Source organism: Chiloscyllium punctatum, chromosome 41, assembly GCF_047496795.1.
Source record: "Chiloscyllium punctatum isolate Juve2018m chromosome 41, sChiPun1.3, whole genome shotgun sequence".
Taxonomy (NCBI): Eukaryota; Metazoa; Chordata; class Chondrichthyes; order Orectolobiformes; family Hemiscylliidae; genus Chiloscyllium; species Chiloscyllium punctatum.
In genome coordinates, this window is record NC_092779.1 from 64430590 (window position 1) to 64449063 (window position 18474).

Below are 18474 nucleotides of genomic sequence, written 5' to 3' on the forward strand. Positions count from 1 at the left end.
ACTAGCAGAGAGAGGCTCTTCCAGTTTTTACAAAGCCATTTTCTTGTCTCTCCTTTGCTGCTCTGAAGCAGCTGGTGATTAAGGTTTAATGAGGAGCAAAGTCTACTCATTAATTTTTCCAAGCTGACTACTGCAGAGACAGCCTTCCATCTGTAACTTTTAAAAAGGTGTGAATCAACTGGAATGTACAGATCTGAATTTGTAATGATGTTGCATTTTGCCTATATTTATTGATGATATCATGAACTTGGCTCAACCTAGTCAGATGATCACAGCAATCATTTTAAGACTGTCCTTTTAAAAAGGTACTAAAGTAAAATGATGAAATTTGAATAATAAAAGTTTATTTTCACTACCATTACAATATCATGCTAAGATCATTTTGGATTCATAACAAAGATTGACAACTGTGAAATCATCTCTCCATGATGCATTAACACAACTTTTCTTCCAACAATTCAAGAGAAAGCCAGATAGGTGAATGGTGATTTGGATGAGAATGTGCAAGGCATGATTAGTAAGGTTGCAAATGACACTCATATAAACAGTACCGTGGACAGTGAGGAAGGTTATCAGAAATTGCAGCAGGACCTTGATCAGCTGGGGATGTGGACCCAGAAATGGCAAAGGGAGTTTAATATAGATAAGTGTGAGGTCTTGCACTTTGGAAAGTCAAAACAAAGTAGGATTTTCATGGTGCATGGTAGCGCCTTAAGGAGTGTTGCGGAATAGAGGGATCTTGGAGTTCAGGTTCACAGTTCTCTGGAAGTGGAGTCACAGGTAGACAGGGCAGTGAAGAAGGCTTTTGGCACACTGCCCTTCATCAGTCAGGGCATTGTGTATAGAAGTTGGGAAGTTATGTTGCAGTAATACAGGATGTTGATGAGGCTCCACTTGGAGTATTGTTTTGGTCACCTTGTTATAGGAAGGATGGTATTAAACTGGAAAGAGTGCAGAAGAAATTTACAAGGATGTTTCCTGGATTCAATGGTCTGAGTTATAGGGAGAGGTTGGACAAGCTAGAACTATTTTTCTTCAGAGCATAGGAGACTGAGGAGGACCTTATAGAGGTGTGAGAGGCATAGATAGGGTGAATGCACTCAGTCATTTTTCCAGGGTTGGGGAATCGAGGACTAGAGGTCATCAGTTTAAGGTTAGAGGGGAAAGAATAAAAGGGAACCTGAGGGCAACTTTTTTATACAGAGGGTGATAAGTATATTGGATGAGCTGCCAGGGGAAGTGGTTGAGGCAGGTACATTAACAATATTAAAAGGCATTTGGACAAATGCATGGAAATGAAAGATTTAGAAGGATATGGGCCAAGTGCAGGGAAGTGGGGTTAGCGTGGATGGACATTTTGGTCGGCATGGACCAGTTTGGGCCTAAATGCCTGTCTTCGTGCTGTAGGACTCTTAATGTATGACTATAGGAACTGTTACTTTTCAGACTGAAGGCAGGTTTCTAGCCAGGTTTCTCGATCTTAGCACCCCTGCTCATCTTGATTATATATTGATGTCCTAGACTTGGGTGTACAGGACACAGTTTCAAAATTTGCAGATGACATGAATATCGGAATGACAGTTAACTGTGAGAAAGATAATTTTAAACTGAAAAAAGATATAGACAAATTGATGAATGGATAGACAAGTGAAAGATGGTATTTAATACAGAGAACCGTGAAATGATTGATTTAGTAGGGAGAATGAGGCGAGACTATATAAACAAAATGTTACAGTTCTAAAGGGGTGCTGGAACAGAGGGACTAGGCAGCATGTGTGCAGAAGTCATTGAAGGAGGCTGGCATTACGAGAACACTTTTAAAAACACCTACAGGAATCTAAGATTCATGCGTAAATGTGTGGAATAGAAGAGCCACATGGTTAAACTAAACTTGTATAAAACACTAGTATTGTAGGTAGAGCATGGAGTCTAGTCTGAGCACCACACTATAGGGAAGATGTGAAGACACTTCTACAGAGTGCAGAAAAAATTCACAAGAACAGGGATGAGCAACTTTAGTTATATAATAGATTGGAGAAGCTGAGGCAGTTCTTCTTTGTTAAGCGAAGGTTGACAGTAGATTTGAAAGCAACGGTCGAGTTATCAGGGATCTGGACAGAGACAGAGAAAAAAACATTTCCTTTGTTGGAATGATCAACAGCCAGAGAATACGGATTGTTTGTGATTGCTGTTGCTTCGTTTGCCAAGGTGAGGAACAGCTTTTTACTCACCGAGTGGCTCAGATCTGGAATGTGTTGCCTAAATATTTGGTAGAGACTGCTTCATTCATGGCTTTCTAAAGAGAATCACGTCATTATCTGAAAAGGAAAATTGACAGGGCTTCAGGAAAAAGGAGTGGCAATAGGGCAGTAAATTGCCCCTTCATAGAACTGGCACCGAGATTATAGGCTAAATGGCAGCCTCTTGCTCGGTAATAATTCTGTAGTTATATTACTTGGATTGTGCATCAACTTTCCCTTACCAGTGGGGAAGACCTCATCCTGTGAGCAACAGATGTGAGCAGTATCAAGACTCACTGCCCAAATTCACTCTATGTTAAAGCTTGATCACAAGTGGAGAAAAGAAATTTAATATCCAATCAGGCTGGGCTGGATTTCAAAAGAGGTGAAAATTGAGCGTCTAACCCTCTGTTCCTGAAAGCACTGTGTCTCATAGTAATTAAACGCATGCAATTATCATGCTTCTTAGATTTTAATGACCTTTTACTCAGTGCAGTACTTCTGCTTATATTGTTGCACTTTACTGATTCTTCAATATAGGAATAATAATCTATGCATAAAGATTGTTTATTGAAATCACTAGAAAAGCCTGTATCCATATGATATGAATGTTTTCAGATGGATTATAGATGGCCACAAAATGGAAAGGGGGACTAATTACAGAGGCAAACCGTGTGCTCAGCATTTTAAGGTATTAAATTGTTTCTTAAGAGTGGCAACTGCTAGCATTGGTGGACCTAAGGGGAAACTAGCTTAGTACATGAGTGAGAAAAGAATTGAGGAATGCGATGACGGGCTGAGATAGACTGAGGTGCAAGGAAGTATACAAAGTGTGTCAATACCAGCACACACCTATTGGACTGACCAGCTATTTCATACGCTGTAAGTTTAATCTTACTCTTTGTAATGTTATTTTTTTCAGTTGTCAGATGGCCTATACGTTTTCAGAGTCTGTGTGTCTGGAGAAGGTGCTTATGGAGAAAGCTTTATCAACGTCACTGTGAAACCTGGTAATAACTGACAAAATTGTTTGGTCAGCATCAAATGAGCAACTACTTTTGTCAGGTGCATTTCCTCTTCAGTTTGAAGTAGTCACCCTTGATTCGATCAAGCTGACAGGATTCATCCTTCACCTTTCAGTCTGTATCAGGAGAATGGGGAGGAGAGTGGAAACAGCCTTTATATTCTCCTTTCACGTAGAAGTTTTGAAAATGTTTAAATAATTAAATGAACCAGCACCATCTCATGCTTATGTTTGCATTGAAACTGTGCATTATTATAAGATTGCTTTTTCCCCATGTGAACAATGCACCCATTAAAATTTTTAATGAAATTTTGCAGTACATTAGCTTACGAATGCCAGTGGTTTATAGTTGAAATGCTAATTTGGCTTGCCTCAACAGTTTTGCGATTGCAAGTAAAACAGGTAGTGTTGTAATCATTTATGGTTTAAACTGTCCATTTATTTCAAGATAGAAGGAAGTTGGGGGTCTCAAGGATAGCTAATCAGCATTTCTGCCTACATTCAAGGTCATGTGATTCTGTGGAGCTGGGCTTTGAGGCGGGAAAGCTTCATAGCAAGTCACTTTTCTATCAGTTTGCAGGATTTTCAAGTATATGACAGAAAATGGCTGAGACAGGTCAGTCTGCAAGATTCTCTGGGTGGAGAGAGAGAGAGAGAGAGAGAGATGGATGGAGATAGGCTGGTTCTGTTGTTCACCATGCAAAGTGCAGGTGGAGCTTTGCTGTCAGCCTGAAGAGACCAAATTTTTGAGGATTTGAACAAGATTAAAAAGTCTGCTGATCTTTTGCTAGAGGGAGGAATCTCCAAGGTAGTCCTGACTGTGAAAATCAATTTGGTGATTAGAAGTAATTATGATGGAAATGGAAAAAAAGAAATGAGCCATTAGAAGCAGACATCTGGAAAATGAATTGTCCACCTAAGTGATAGAGTAAAATACAATCATGGAGGGAGATTTTCAATTGTTTTAAACTAGAATTAAACTAGTGTTCAGAATTTTCTTTCGGCATTTTTCAATGCAGTCTTAAGAGCTTGTAAGTTTTCGCTGTGGTCTTTTCAGTTAGTCACTGGAAGTTCAGATATTAGTTTTGGTCTTTACGATGATTATGACCAGTATAGGAAACTTGGCAGTCAGCATACACATAGCAGGTCCCACAACCAATATCTGTTTTAGTTATAATTGAGAGACAAATATTGACCTAGTCATTAGAGAGATCTAGGAAAGTGAGGACTGCAGATATTTTTGTTTAGATTAGATTAGATTACTTACAGTGTGGAAACAGGCCCTTTGGCCCAACAAGTCCACAGTGACCCGCCGAAGAGCAACCCACCCAGACCCATTCCCCTACATTTACCCCTTCACCTAACACTGCATGCAATTTAGCACAGACAATTCACCTCACCTGCATGTTTTTGGACTGTGGGAGGAAACCCACGCAGACACTGGGAGAATGTGCAAACTCCACACAGACAGTTGCCCGATGCGGGAATTGAACCTTGGGTCTCTGGTGCTGTGAGGCAGCAGTGCTAACCACTGAGCCACTGTGAGACCAAAAGTGTGGTGCTGGAAAAGTACAGCAGGTCAGGCAGCATCCGAGGAGCAGGAGAATCGACGTTTTGGATGTAAACTCTTCATCGGGAATGAGGCTTGTGGACTGACAGCTAAGAGATAAATGGGGTTGGGGCAAGATAGCTGAGAGTGCCATAGGTAGATGAAGATGGGAGTGAAGGTGATAGGTCAGAGAGGAGGGTGGAGCAGATAGGTGGGAAGGAAGATGGACAGGTAGGACAGGTCAAAAGTTGGAGGAGGCCCAGGATCTGCATGGCCTTGGGTGAGTGGGAGGGGAAGTTAAAGTGTTCAACCATGGGGCGGTGGGTTTAGTTGGTACTTGTGTCCCGGAGATTTTTTCTGAAGTGTTAATGACACTTAATGAGTGTCAGCCAAGACTCAGTTATCAAGAACCTTGAACCTACAACTTCTAAGTCCAAGAGTGTTACCAGCTGAATGACAGCTGGCACTTTATTAGACATGGTGAACAGCTTTGTGGAATTGGCTAGACCAGACTCTCCCCAAAGTATACAATGGAGAGAGCCTAATCCCTATATAGGTTCTAGGGGCCAAATGGCCTAGATCTGCTGCTTTTGCTTATGTTCTTATGTGGAGCTAGACAGAACATATCAGTATACACTGGAGCAAATAGCACCTCACTAAAACCACTAATTGTGCTGACATAAAATTGTCCTACCGTGTTTCTTAATTTTAATATAAACAGCGCAAGCAATCTGAAATGCCTGTTAATGTGCGACATATCTTCCCCAAAGCTCCTCGCATCAATCAAGCACCAGTAGCTATCGCCTCACCATGGATACAAGAAGTTTCCCTGCCTACAACCTCAACATTTATTGATGGCAGTCGTAAGTAACATTACTATCAAAACAAAACTATATGTCAAAAAAATTAAGGCGCCATTATCTTACTGAATGATTGTCGGGCAATCTAATCTCCTTCAGGGTATGTCACAGTCATTATAATGACAGTGCACAGGCTTTGTGTTTCAGTGTTATGTTACCTCATTGTGCCACTGAAGGAAAGAGCTTGCATTTATATAGAGCCTCCATTTAGGATGTCCCAAAATGATTTCTAGCTGGTAAAGTACTTTTGAAGTACTGTCCCTGTTGTCACATAGAAAATAGAGCAGTCAATCTGCAAACGTTAAGATCCTGCACATACCAGTGAGATAAATACCTAAATAATCCTTTTTTTTTGTGAATTGAGAGATAAATGTTAGCCAGGGCATCAGAAAGAATTCTCCTGCTACTCTTCGAATAGGGCTGTAGACTCCTTTACGTCCTTCTGAGAGAGCAGACTCCCTTGTTAAGATGTTATTGGAAAGACAGTTCCTTTGAGAATACAGCACTTGCTTAGTATTGCACAAAAATGTTCACCTATGTTATGGAATCAAAGTGCTGGGGTGAGACCTGAACACTTAACTTCCTGACTACCAGGTGAGAGGGCATCAAACTGACACAAATCACACATGGTGCATAACACTATTTTTCATGAACACTGTTGCACTTTAAGCAACTGTATAAACATGTTTTAAAAAGAAAATAACATTTGCCTTGTTAAAAATTTCCAAACACTGTTTCTGTCTGTGGGCAGCTGCATTGAAAGGTATCACTTTTATTTCCTACTGGATCCTCAATTGAACACAGTACTTATTATAAAAGATATCAAATATTTGGACCATTCTTAGTCAGAGGTTACCATGGTAAATTTACTTGAGCTATGTTGACAAAGTTGGTCACCGGGATTGACGCTGTGAACACCTTTTCCTTCAGAAAGTACGGATGATGACAGGATTGTGAGTTATCGCTGGGAGGAGATTAAGGGTCCCCTGCGAGAACAAAAGGCATCAGCAAACACTGCCATCCTCCATTTGTCTAACCTCGTGACTGGTAACTACACCTTCAGGTAATAAAACCTATTATTTGATGAGACTTTTTTTTTATTGTAGTAGGTTGTCTTTCATACCTGTTTATAGATTCTTTGCTGATGTGTGTGAGGTTAATATAGAGAGAGGTTAGTTTGATAATGACTGAGAGGTGCCGATGTTGGACTGGGGTGGGCAAGGTTAAAAATCATACAACAGCATGTTATAGTTCAACAGGTTTATTTGGAAGCACTACCTTTCAGAATGCTGCTCCTTCTGTCAGATGGTTGTACCTGATGAAGGAGCAGTGCTCCAAAAGCTCGTGCTACTAAACAAACTTGTTAACTATAACCTGCTGTTGAGTGATTTTTAGCCTAGTTTGATAATAAATTATTAGTCATCAAAAAGCACTGCAAAATTGTTATCCTCTTTTGCAGTATCCTGAATAAAGATTTCCCCAAATTTTAATTCATAGGGGTCTGTATCTTTGTGCATTCTGTAATAGATGTTCCTTAATACATTACATTTAATTTCCAAAGTGAGCATCCCAATGAGAGATTGGAAATTCCAATGTCAAGGTCAAGAATCAACTGAATGTCTCATTTTCTGGCATTTCATTGTATGAATTTAAAATCTCTCAGTAGCCACAAATCCCCATGCTCTTGAGGCCTAATGAAAACTTATGGTGCACTAAACACTTATTTTGGAAGTATGCATCCATAGACTCTCACTTTTAATAATGCAAGTACTTACTGTAACATTTTGTTAATGCAGCAGTAAATGCCCCAATTCTAACTGTGCTATTGGTCTGTGGAAATGCTTGTTTCTGTCCACTCCTGCTGCCTGGTTCCCCCTCAAACCTGAAACCTGGGTCCCAAATTCTTCAAACTTCAGTATTCAGTATTTTGTTACCTCTCAGTATCCTTCCACCCAAGGGCTGGCTCTCCAATCCTGACTTGAAAGCAGCAAGACCGTGCATGCCCCGGGTCTCCTATTACAGAGAGAGGAAAACTGTTATTTTTCTGACCTGCCTTCTTGTCTTTGTGATGTGCAAGAGGAAAAGTAAAAACAGTACGACGTTAAGGAAAAAGAGAGACAGATGTACAAGGAAAATTGTAATATACAGAGAAGAAAAGATCTGCGGAAAGGCTGTGTGAGAAGAAATTGTTGATGAACCTAGAATTAACAAAAGGAAGGGGGAATGTAAGAAACAAAAAGAGAGACGAAGAAGACAAATTGGAAAAGTTGAAACAGAAATTGTTCAGAAAGCTCAGCATGTCTGGCAGCATCTTTGGGGAGAAAACAGAACTCCGCTCTGAAGAAGAGTCACTGAACCCAAAATGGTAACTCTGCTTTCCCTCCACAGTTGCTGTCAGACCTGAGTTTTCCAACACTTTCTGGTTTTGTTTCTGATTTCCATCATCTATTGCTCTTTGTATTGTTTTTGAAAGAGCTGGAATATTGGATTTGGACAGATTGACATTTTGAAGAACATATAAATATTTTAAATTAGATTACTTAGTGTGGAAACAGGCCCTTCGGCCCAACAAGTCCACACCGCCACGCCGAAGCGCAACCCACCCATACCCCTACATCTACCCCTTACCTAACACTACGGGCAATTTAGCATGGCCAATTCACCTGACCTGCACATCTTTGGACTGTGGGAGGAAACCGAAGCACCCGGAGGAAACCCACGCTGGCACGGGGAGAATGTACAAACTCCAAACAGACAGTTGCCCGAAGCGGGAATTGAACCCGGGTCCCTGGCGCTGTGGGGCAGCAGTGCTAATCATTGTGCCACCGTGCCGCCCATGCTCAGTGCCTTAAAGAGCAACTACCTTGTTGGCGAGCTTTACTTTTGTGTGAAAAAGCTAATGGGCTCAGAATAGAGCATGGAGTATGTTTAATTGAACAAATCAAATCCTGAACATACAAGAGGCGATGATTTTGAAGCCAACTGATTTGTTGTTTCCCAAAATTGTGCATCTGTGTGAGAGAATGGCAAATTCATCAAAATATATTACAACATATTTGCCCATTTAGGAAATAACTTGTGTTTATATTGCATCTTTATATTACTTTACAGTCAGTGAATTGCTTTTGAAGTGCAATAGTAGTCAATGGAGGACACCAGTGTAGATTTATGCACAGAAAGATTCCACAGGCAGGATTAAGAGCAGATACTTTTGGAGACAGTGTCTAACTGTATTTAATTATCGATAAATGGAAAAGACGAGAGAGCGTAAGATGTAACCTCTGCAAAAATTGATTTCCAGACTCACTGTGCTTGATTCAGATGGGATTGAGAACTCGACAACTGCTATGGTGATTGTCAGCAGACCTGTGGATTATCCACCCATAGCAAACGCTGGCCCGAATCAGGCAATAACCCTGCCCTGTAATAGCATTACACTGAACGGAAACCAGAGCAACGATGATTATCAGATTGTGAACTATGAGTGGTCACTCAGTCCGAACAGCAAGGGCAAGGTGGTTGAAATGCAGGTCAGTCCAATTCCTGTTTTGCAACGTGCCAGGAACATGACAATCATTTTGTATGAACTTAAATTAGGCTGAAGGACCAGTTAAGGATGAGGCAAAGCAAAGACAGATTAACTATCCAATGTGGAAAATGGAGTTAATAGGTTGGATTTTGATTGGTAAAGCAGGTGCTAACAAATCGGCAACCCATTTTACATCTCTGTCAAATTTTATTTTCATAGACCAATTTCAGTCTATGGTCTTCACACCCAATGCCCCTCAGATAGGCTGGCAAACTATAAGTCTGAAATTTCCTAGTATTCAGGATGTCCATTGGAATGATGCTTCAACTGTCATAATACAACATCAGGATCCTAATGCTCTTACAGCTCCAACCTTCAGTCATAAGCTGGACAGAGCGTGTGTCCTGCACACCTTCCTCTTATTTGGTCTGGTCTGGCATGAGTCCAGTGACAAAACAAGTGTTTATAGTTAAATTAATGTGGACTAAGGGGCAGAATCCAGCTTCTTCTAGCCTCAAAATAACATAGTGGGCCATTGGCCATTGCTATTACACACTGATTGCTTTGCTTTGTCAATGGAGCTGAAAGCCCAATTTCTTGAGTGTCTCTGTATCTGATCATATTCAAAACATAATGCCTATTTTGTATTTGTTTTTGATGCTGGACGTGTATCTCAACTGTTACTTCCACCCACAAATTTGCTTCACCTAATACTGATTACTAATTGCTGAATTACTAATGAAAAATGATCATTTTTTTAAGATTAACATCTCTAACCATTCAAGTGCTATATCATATAAAATTAAAATAAAGCAAGTACTTGAATTTAGAGCATACCTGCACAACTGCAGTTCCAAAATACTTTCTCAGCTTCCTCGCAGAATTGAAGCTATGAGATAAAGGGGCACTGGCTAAACAATGGAAAGAAAGTGTTTTGATGAGCAGCTGGCTGTACTTTTTGGATGGAGGGAGATAAATCCCAGTGCTGTTCTGTGCGGTTTGGTACTGCAAGACAACTGCATTTTAATGTATATTATTGAACTTAGACTTGGATTTGGGAGATACAAGGCTTGCTTTTGAAACTTGCAGGTGCCATGAAGCATAAGAACTTGGAACAGACAATTCAGCTGCACTTAGCAATATAGCAAGCAATGCAGAGGATACTAATAGAAGTCAAAAGATCAGAGGTTGGATCAACAGACAGCAGACAAAATTCAATGCAGAATAGTGTGAGGTCATGCATTTTCATAGGAAAAACGCGGAACGATAATTTAATCAAATTAGTGTGCAGCTAAAGCAGATGCAGGGAGAAAGAGAGAGAATGGTGCTGGGCGTCTTGGGGGTGGGGTGAGATGGTGGTTTGGTCTTGTGCCCACATCTTTGAATGTAGCAGGAAAAGTTAAAAATCAGTACATGAAGTTTATGGGATCCTAGCTTTATAAATCAAACCACAGAGTACAGTACAGGATGCCATGCTAAAACACAAGTTTAACTTTGGGTAATGAGTCCAATTCTGGGGTAGGACACTTTGGGAAGAATACAGCGTCTTCTTAAGTTGTACAGATGAGAATTGCTGAATTGTGAGAAACATGGGTGAATAGTTAGAGTCTTTTTTTCACAGGGTAGAAGTGTCAAATATTAGGTTTAAGGTGAGAGGGGAAAGTTTAAGGGAGATATGTGAGATAAGTTTTGTTTCATGCAGAGTGTGATAGGTGCCTGGAACATGCTGCTAGGGAAGGTGGCAGTAGCAGGTGTGATAGCAATGTTTCAGAGACATTTACACAGTCACGGGAACAGGTAAAGAATAGAGGAATGCAGGCCATGTGCAGGCAGATGGGATTAGTTTAGAATGGAATTGTGGTTGGCACAGACATGGTGGGCTTGTTCCTGTGTTGTACTCTTCTGTGTTTCTCGGGATGAGTGATTGCTGTTATGTGGATAGGATGGAGACACTGCAGTTCTTTGCTTTGGAACACAGAAAGCTAAGTCCAGATTAGGTTGAGGTAGTTAAGACTGTGTAATCTTTGGTAGAGGAAATAAAAATAAACCATTTCTAATAGTTAATGTTTAGTAACCAGAGGCCACTGACTTAAAATGACAGGCAAAAGAACCAGAGGTGACATTTATACATGACTAGTTACAATTTGGAGTGCACTGTCTGATTGGTGGGTGGTACCAAATTTTACAGTCCTCTTCAAAAGGGAGTTGGATAAATACTTGAAAGAAAAAAAATACAGGCATTTGGAGAAAGATGAAGCATTGGGACTAACTGAACAGCTCTTTAAAAGAGGCAGAAAGGATTTGATGGATGGAATGGGCCCCTGCTGTGATGTAGTGTGCTGTATAATTCAGTAATTTAGAACTGATGTAGTACTTGAGAAGTTTAGCTGCTGCTGAAATGTGGGGAAGTGGCTTATAATGTAATTTTCTAGATAGGATGAATTTATTAGTCTGGTTCAGTAAAAGCCACTCATAGAGTCATCGAGATGTACAGCATGGAAACAGACCCTCCGATCCAACCCATCCATGCCGACCAGATATCCCAACCCAATCTAGTCCCACCTGCCAGCACCCGGCATAGAGTCATAGAGATGTACAGCATGGAAACAGTCATATGCTTTGTATTTATAAAATCTTTATATGTGAACTTAGTAAATTGCACAGATATGATTTCTTAACATTGTCTTGCTCCTTACGTAGAGACTGGGGCATAGAAGTTTAAACACAGAAAGAATCAATTTCAGCAGTTTTGATTTTATTAAGAATGATCTTAAACTAATGTGACTTCCCTGTTCTTGTGTCATAACCCTGTATCATGGTCTCCTTTAAATGTTTACCCCATTTTAACTTAAAAATGAAATCACCTATACCTCAGTCACTTTAATTGTATGATATATCCTCACCATAATCTCCTTGGTGAAAGGTACAGCAGGTAGATTTACTCCCAAAGGCTTTGTTTTGGATTGGTATCTAAAGGAACTGACTAGGGTGAGAAAAAACCCTTCGAGTCGTAGAGATTTACAACACACAAACAGACCCTTTGGTCCAACTCATCCAAGCCTTGATAGCCTAACGAGAAGAGGCTCTTATCTTAAACAAGGTGTAGTTTGTTGCATGTTTGTAATGAGGTACAAGATGTTTCAATATTGTGGAACGACTTGATAAGCCACCAGAAGTCTCAGGTGCAAGTTACCAATCCTTATTCAAGTGTATGCAGTGAGAGGCAAGCTTAGACAGTCTAAGACTCTAAACAGTCACAGGCATTCACTCTTTACATACACCTGTAGTCACATGCACATACTATTACTCAATTTTATAACTTATATGCTAAATCGATGTTCCTGGCTTCAGTTTCTTCTTCCCGTGTGTATGTACCATCAGGCATTGTTTTTTCCCATTCCTACTTTTCACTGGTTATACAGCCTGGGCTGCCTCCTTATTTCTATCATTGACTCCCTGGCCTTGTCTTTTGCCTGTCTGGAGTACATCTGCTAATCTCCTGTTCTGCTCTCTCTGCTTCTATCTTATTTTACTAAAAGACACTGCTAACTTAAAATGTTTAACCCTTTCAGTATGATAGACATTGCCTCTAGACTGTGAGGAACACTTAGATAATAGGTCTATCTCCTGTGAAATTGAGAACTATTTTCTCACCCATCTGTAATGCCACCATCATAATGAACAGTGTTAATCCATTAACCCTTTCAGAGCCAACATCTTATACAACAAATGGCCCTACGTTTCTTTTTCTCCATTATTAATGTTTATACATTCATGTAATTAATTACATTTATTGTTATTTTATATTCCCTCGAGTCTCTGTCTTACACAAATTTAGGTGGTCTGGTAGTTTCTTCCAGAATGCATTTTTTGGACTTGGAAAATTGATAAGTCTTTGGTTGAAGACTGTTGACTGTGATTCTGTTCAGTGTGAAGTTTATCAGGCCTCACTGGGGTAGCATGCTGGAAATCAAGCCTACTGTTTGTGGTATGTCACAAAAGCTAAAGGTTTTATCAAAGCATGCAAAAAAAATCCCCAATTTACCTATCTGTTTAGACCAGGTTAACAGGAAGCATGGACCAGGTTTCTGCACTTAACTAGACTTAATATTTATTACTAATAAATAGTTTCTACCTACAAGTTAACAGCTATGAACTGCCGACGAATCACTCTAATATTTAAAACTCTTAAACCCCTTATAAAACTCCCCTTACACACAATCCGCTACCTTCTTGCTGGCTGAATTTCACTTTGCACATGCTTTTTGGTGTCAGCCCATCTGCATTGAATATTTTCCCCACTGGTTGAACAAAGCAACAATGTAACCCACACTTACAATGGTTTTGGTAACTTGTTTTTAAAAACTCAGCAATTTCTTCCAAAATCCTTGGATTTTAAAACAGTCCTTCTCCCATTACAATCCACAATTAAAAATACAGAGAAATAAAAAGGTACAGTTTTTACAGCTTTGTAAAGTCCTTTTTAAACTGGAGGCCCTTTGATCCCTTGAATTTCCTTTGTCGAGGACATCTTTCCTGTTGAAATAAACAGTTGCTCTAATGTTTCTGCTGGAAAATCTTTGATCTTTCATTATAGAAAATGGCTGCTGTGTTGAAATAGACACTTCCATTTTTGCGATATCATGAATTTCTGAACCAGGTAACTTTCTTTTTTTGATAATATCCTGATCCCTTGGCCAGGCAATTTCTTTTTTGGACCATAAATCTGTGGATGATGTTTTCCCAATCTCGGCGGTGTCTGCCATAGAGTTGTATGCAGAGCTGAGAGTGTGGTGCTGGAAAAGCACAACAGGTCAGGCAGCATCTGAGGAGCAGGAGAATTGGCGTTTTGGGCAAGAGCCCTTCGCCTACCTTCTGTGTGAGCAAATCCTTATTTCCAAATGATGGTAAATGTGTGCTGAAGTGCATAAACGCTGTACTTCTCTCTGTTAATTGGTTTGGAAGCTTGAATATACCCTTTGTAGTTGCTTTACTAGTGAATCCAATTTGTTCACTTTCCCAGTCTAACAACTGGAGAGTTGTTCCTTTACTTGGCATCGTTTCTGTCACTGATACTGAGGATTCTTCTTGGAAGATGAGGAAAGCAAATCTTTCATTTGAACTTGTGCCTTATCATTGTCTGACTTCAGATTTGAAACAATCATAACATTTGTTCCCAAGCCTAGGCTTGCTTGCCAATATGAATAAATTAATTTGAAGGCTCATTAATTGCTCATTAGATTTTTCATTATTTGTGTCTCCTTGGAAACCTTGCTGACGTCTGCTTTCTGAGCTTTTATTAGTGATGATCAGAGTGGAAGACACTTCTGCCAATTCGACATAGTGGCAGATTCTCATCCTGTTAACAATATCAAACAATTCTCTAATGCCAACATAGCTAAATCTCAATGAATTTTGTCTTCTTTCTGGGCTCTACCTTGGGTCTAGGAGGCTGTACCAGTTCTTCTATCATGTTGTCCCTTGACTAATGTTTCATTATCTAACTAACATCTAACATGTTCGCTATCATGTGGCTCCATGTCTGGCTCTTCCTTGAACAATTGTTGTGTGATTGGCTGTTTCCTGGCTATTTGTCTTGATTGTAACTCGTTAAAATACTTCTACCATTTGAAGACAATTGAGGTCAAATCATGTGCTCATGTTTAAGAGTGAAAATTCTAGATTGTAAAGTATATACGTGTTCTTTACCTTCGTGTACTACAGGCCTTGTGTTGCAACATTGCTTGTGGCACACCTTTAATCTTTAGAGCTATACCTTCTGCATCATGTTGTTGTGAACTGTAAATAGTATTTTTTCAGTCATAGTAGATTATTTGATAATATAGTGACGCTTGCCCCATATCAAGGTTAAAACTGATGAGGTGCTCATTGACATAAATACTTTTTTGTCAAACATTTGGCTTGGATCACCTATTTTCCTGAGGTACTTTTCGCCTTTTTTCTAATGTAGCCTGTTCTATCTAATTAACTTCTGTATATGAGTAACTATTTGACTTTGATACCCTGCAAACCTTTATTAGTCCTACCTCTACACATTTTTTATAACTGACTTATTGTTTTACAAATAAAGCATTCTGTTTTAATTGATGGGCATTGCTCGTGTCTGTGAAGTTTCCTTGCTGTACAGCATTGATGATCTATAGTATCTGCTGTATGGCCTATTCCTTGTACTAGCTTCTCATGTGCTCAACACTTTTGATACCTTAAGAACTGAATGGATTCTGCTGCTCTCCTATGATTAGATTGATCTTCTCTTTGGGAACTGATCTGTGTTGCTTCAGGACTTTTTCACTCACCATCTGAACAGTCATCTTCAAAGTCAAATTTTTTGTTTATCTGACAAAACTTGTCAATAATCCCAACAGCTGTTCATTCCATTATGAATTCTGACAATGAAATTATCTATTGATTCCCCTGGTTACTGAATTCTTCTGTTAAATCCTACTTGGTCAAGAATTTTATTTGTTCTGAGGTTTAAGTAATTGTCAAAAAATTGTAGAATTTCATCTAAAGGATCTGTTGCTTATTTTATGCCTTGGCAAACCATAACATTACCAGCTATACTCCATATCGAATATAAAAATGTGTTTACTTGTTCAGCTTCTGATTAAGCATCCAATTTGGAAGCAATTCTGTACCTTAAGGATTGTTTCTCCAAGTTGGCTAACATTGCGTTTTATTTGATCTATCTCCAAAAGTGGATTTTTTTGGCAGTATAATTTCTACTGTCTTGTCTTCCTAGAATCATTACTAATTTCTTTATTTTGAAGGATTTTAATTCTGCTATATTTTAATTATTTTTGCTTTAAAGATTTTAATTCTGCAGTATAATAAGCTGCTACTGTGTACAGGGCTGTAATGAAAGGTTTTCCCATGCTCATCTAACCATAATGGAAAACTACTGCCTTCTGCAAGTAAGATGGAAGATTCCCGTCATCTCATGGCCAATCAAATAATTTGTGGTTTTTTTAACAGAATTAATGAATAAATATTGCTGCTTTTGGCTTTAAGGAAAATCCTGTTCTGTTCATGACTTTAGCAAATGATTCCTGCTCTTCATAGCTTTATAAGTTACTTTCTGTTTTCTTGAATAGACTTGGCTAAATGTTTCACTACTTCAGCCTTCCACTTTTTTCCTGGATGGCCCCTGCCATCTATAAGGTTAGTTAATAAATTCCTGAAGAAGGGCTCATGCCCGAAACGTCGATTCTCCTGCTCCTTGGATACTGCCTGACCTGCTCGCTTTTCCAGCAACACATTTTCAGCATCAGTAATTAATAAATGAGTAAATTCTTCCTGACTTTACCACAATTTAAATAATTGATCTCTTACTTTCTTTTCATAGAATCATAGAATCCCTACAGTTCTGTGGACTTAATAATCTGTTAGCTTTCTTCTTCCAATAGACTTTGTTTGCTTCGGTTTCTAAATTGCTCTTTAACTCTGATCTTGTGAAATTCCTGGTACTGAAACCTACTCTTAAAATTACTCCAGTGACCCTTGCTTTCCTTTGATGTATGGTACCTCACTGGGCAATGCCTGCAACAATGGCAATATCTGGTTATTTATTGAATTTCTCAGACAGTAACTGCACCATGTTTTCAAACTTTGCACCTTGCCCTCCAGGGATTTCAAATCCAATTGCAGGCTCTAGCTGAACTCTGACTCAGGACCACTGCTGCAGACCACCTGCCCATGTAGTGTTACCTGTATCTACCTGGGAGTGTTCCAGTTCCATTGAGTTCCTTGCTTACTTGCACTGCTACACTTCTTTTATCAGATTTTAAATTGTTTTCTGTCATCTGTAGATTCTTCCTTCCACGAGATTCTATCCTACAGGGTTCTCAAAGTTCAGCATTCCCAGCTGCTGGCTATCTGCATAAATAGCCTTCCTAAACCTGGCTACAAAGGTTTCTTTAAAACTCACTGCAATCTGCACTGCTGCTCATCATGTTGTATGATGGATCCTCATTACAAATATCATGGTGAAAGATATATTTGCTGCCTCCATTTGCCTTTTAAGGTGGGATCTAAAAGGTTTAACTAGTCTAGTATGGTTAAGGAAAACAACCTGGTAGTTTAACAAGAAGAGACTCTTGTACAACAACTCCCTGCGCCAAAGCATTTTGTGCTCCAATTTATCCCAACCTCTTTTCTCAATAATTTTAAAGTGAGGACTCCTTGTCACTGACTGCACTGTGTACTATGTCTAAACCTTTTATAATTTTGTCAAACCTTTATTAGTCACCATGCAGACATTTTTTGCCTTAATAAAGATGATTCCAGAAACTTAAGTCTTTCTTTGTAATGCTCAATGTTGCATATTACCAAAAGGATGTTGAGACACTGGAGAAGGTGCAAAAAGCTTCACAAAAATGGAAAGGATATCACTGTCAAATGATGACTGAGTAGTGACATTATAGAGGTCTTTATAAATTCTGAAGTAATTCAAAAAGGTCAGCATGGGTAAGATGTTTCCAACTTTGTGAATTTTAAAGCTGTGTGCCATAAGTATAAAATAGTTGCTGATAAATCAAATAAGAAACATCTTCACTCATAATGGTGCGAATATGGCATTTGCCGTAGCATGCAGTGGTTGAGACAAGTAGCATATGTGCATTCAAGATAACTAAGGCAAGTACATGAGAGAGAAAATACTAGATGACAATTCTCATGGAATGAGATAAAATAAAGTAGGAAATGGCTTGTGTGGAGCATAACACTGGCACAGATGTATTTGGATCAATGTTCTGCTCGCGTGCTGTACAAATTTGATTTTATTGTATATAGTTTCTCATCATCTTGGTGAATCTTTATTATATATTTATTACATGAAAGTGGATTAAAACTGCAAGTGATTCTCTTCATTTTGATCTAACTAATACTTATAATTTTATGATTACTCTTGTGCCTTCATTTCAGCATTGATTGAGTAAAGCTGTCCTGAGCTTTGCTGCTGTTCTTCATAACCTGCGATTGTAAACTGTAATTCTTTTGTGCAGGGTGTGCGGACTCCTTACCTCCAGTTGTCTGCGATGCAGGAAGGGGATTATACATTCCAGCTCACCGTTACAGACTCTGCTGGGCAGCAGTCCTCAACTGAGGTGACGGTCATCGTCCAGCCTGGTGAGTATCCAACTGAAAACGAATAGCTCACCTGCAACAAATGCCCATTGAAAGGCAGCTTTGCCCCAAAACTCTGAAACCAAAATTTGTTCAGAAATATTTGTTTGCATGTTGAATTCTTGCAC

The 18474-nt window shown here is 39.3% G+C and overlaps 1 protein-coding gene and 1 long non-coding RNA gene across 6 annotated transcripts in view; one reads left to right on the forward strand and one right to left on the reverse strand.

Annotated features, from left to right (window-relative positions):
• LOC140465092 (uncharacterized) overlaps positions 1–18474 on the reverse strand; it is a 959861-nt gene that overhangs the window by 664026 nt on the left and 277361 nt on the right. The gene's annotated exons all lie outside the window — the stretch shown is intronic.
• Positions 1–18474, forward strand: part of LOC140465091 (dyslexia-associated protein KIAA0319-like) — a 111729-nt gene that overhangs the window by 57588 nt on the left and 35667 nt on the right. For all 5 annotated transcript variants that reach the window (XM_072560964.1, XM_072560963.1, XM_072560959.1 and 2 more), the window contains exons 7-11: positions 3163–3250; positions 5584–5676; positions 6604–6736; positions 8975–9203; positions 18226–18349. In XM_072560964.1, coding sequence (XP_072417065.1) covers positions 3163–3250; positions 5584–5676; positions 6604–6736; positions 8975–9203; positions 18226–18349 — 667 coding nt within the window. The remainder of the gene's footprint in view (positions 1–3162; positions 3251–5583; positions 5677–6603; positions 6737–8974; positions 9204–18225; positions 18350–18474) is intronic.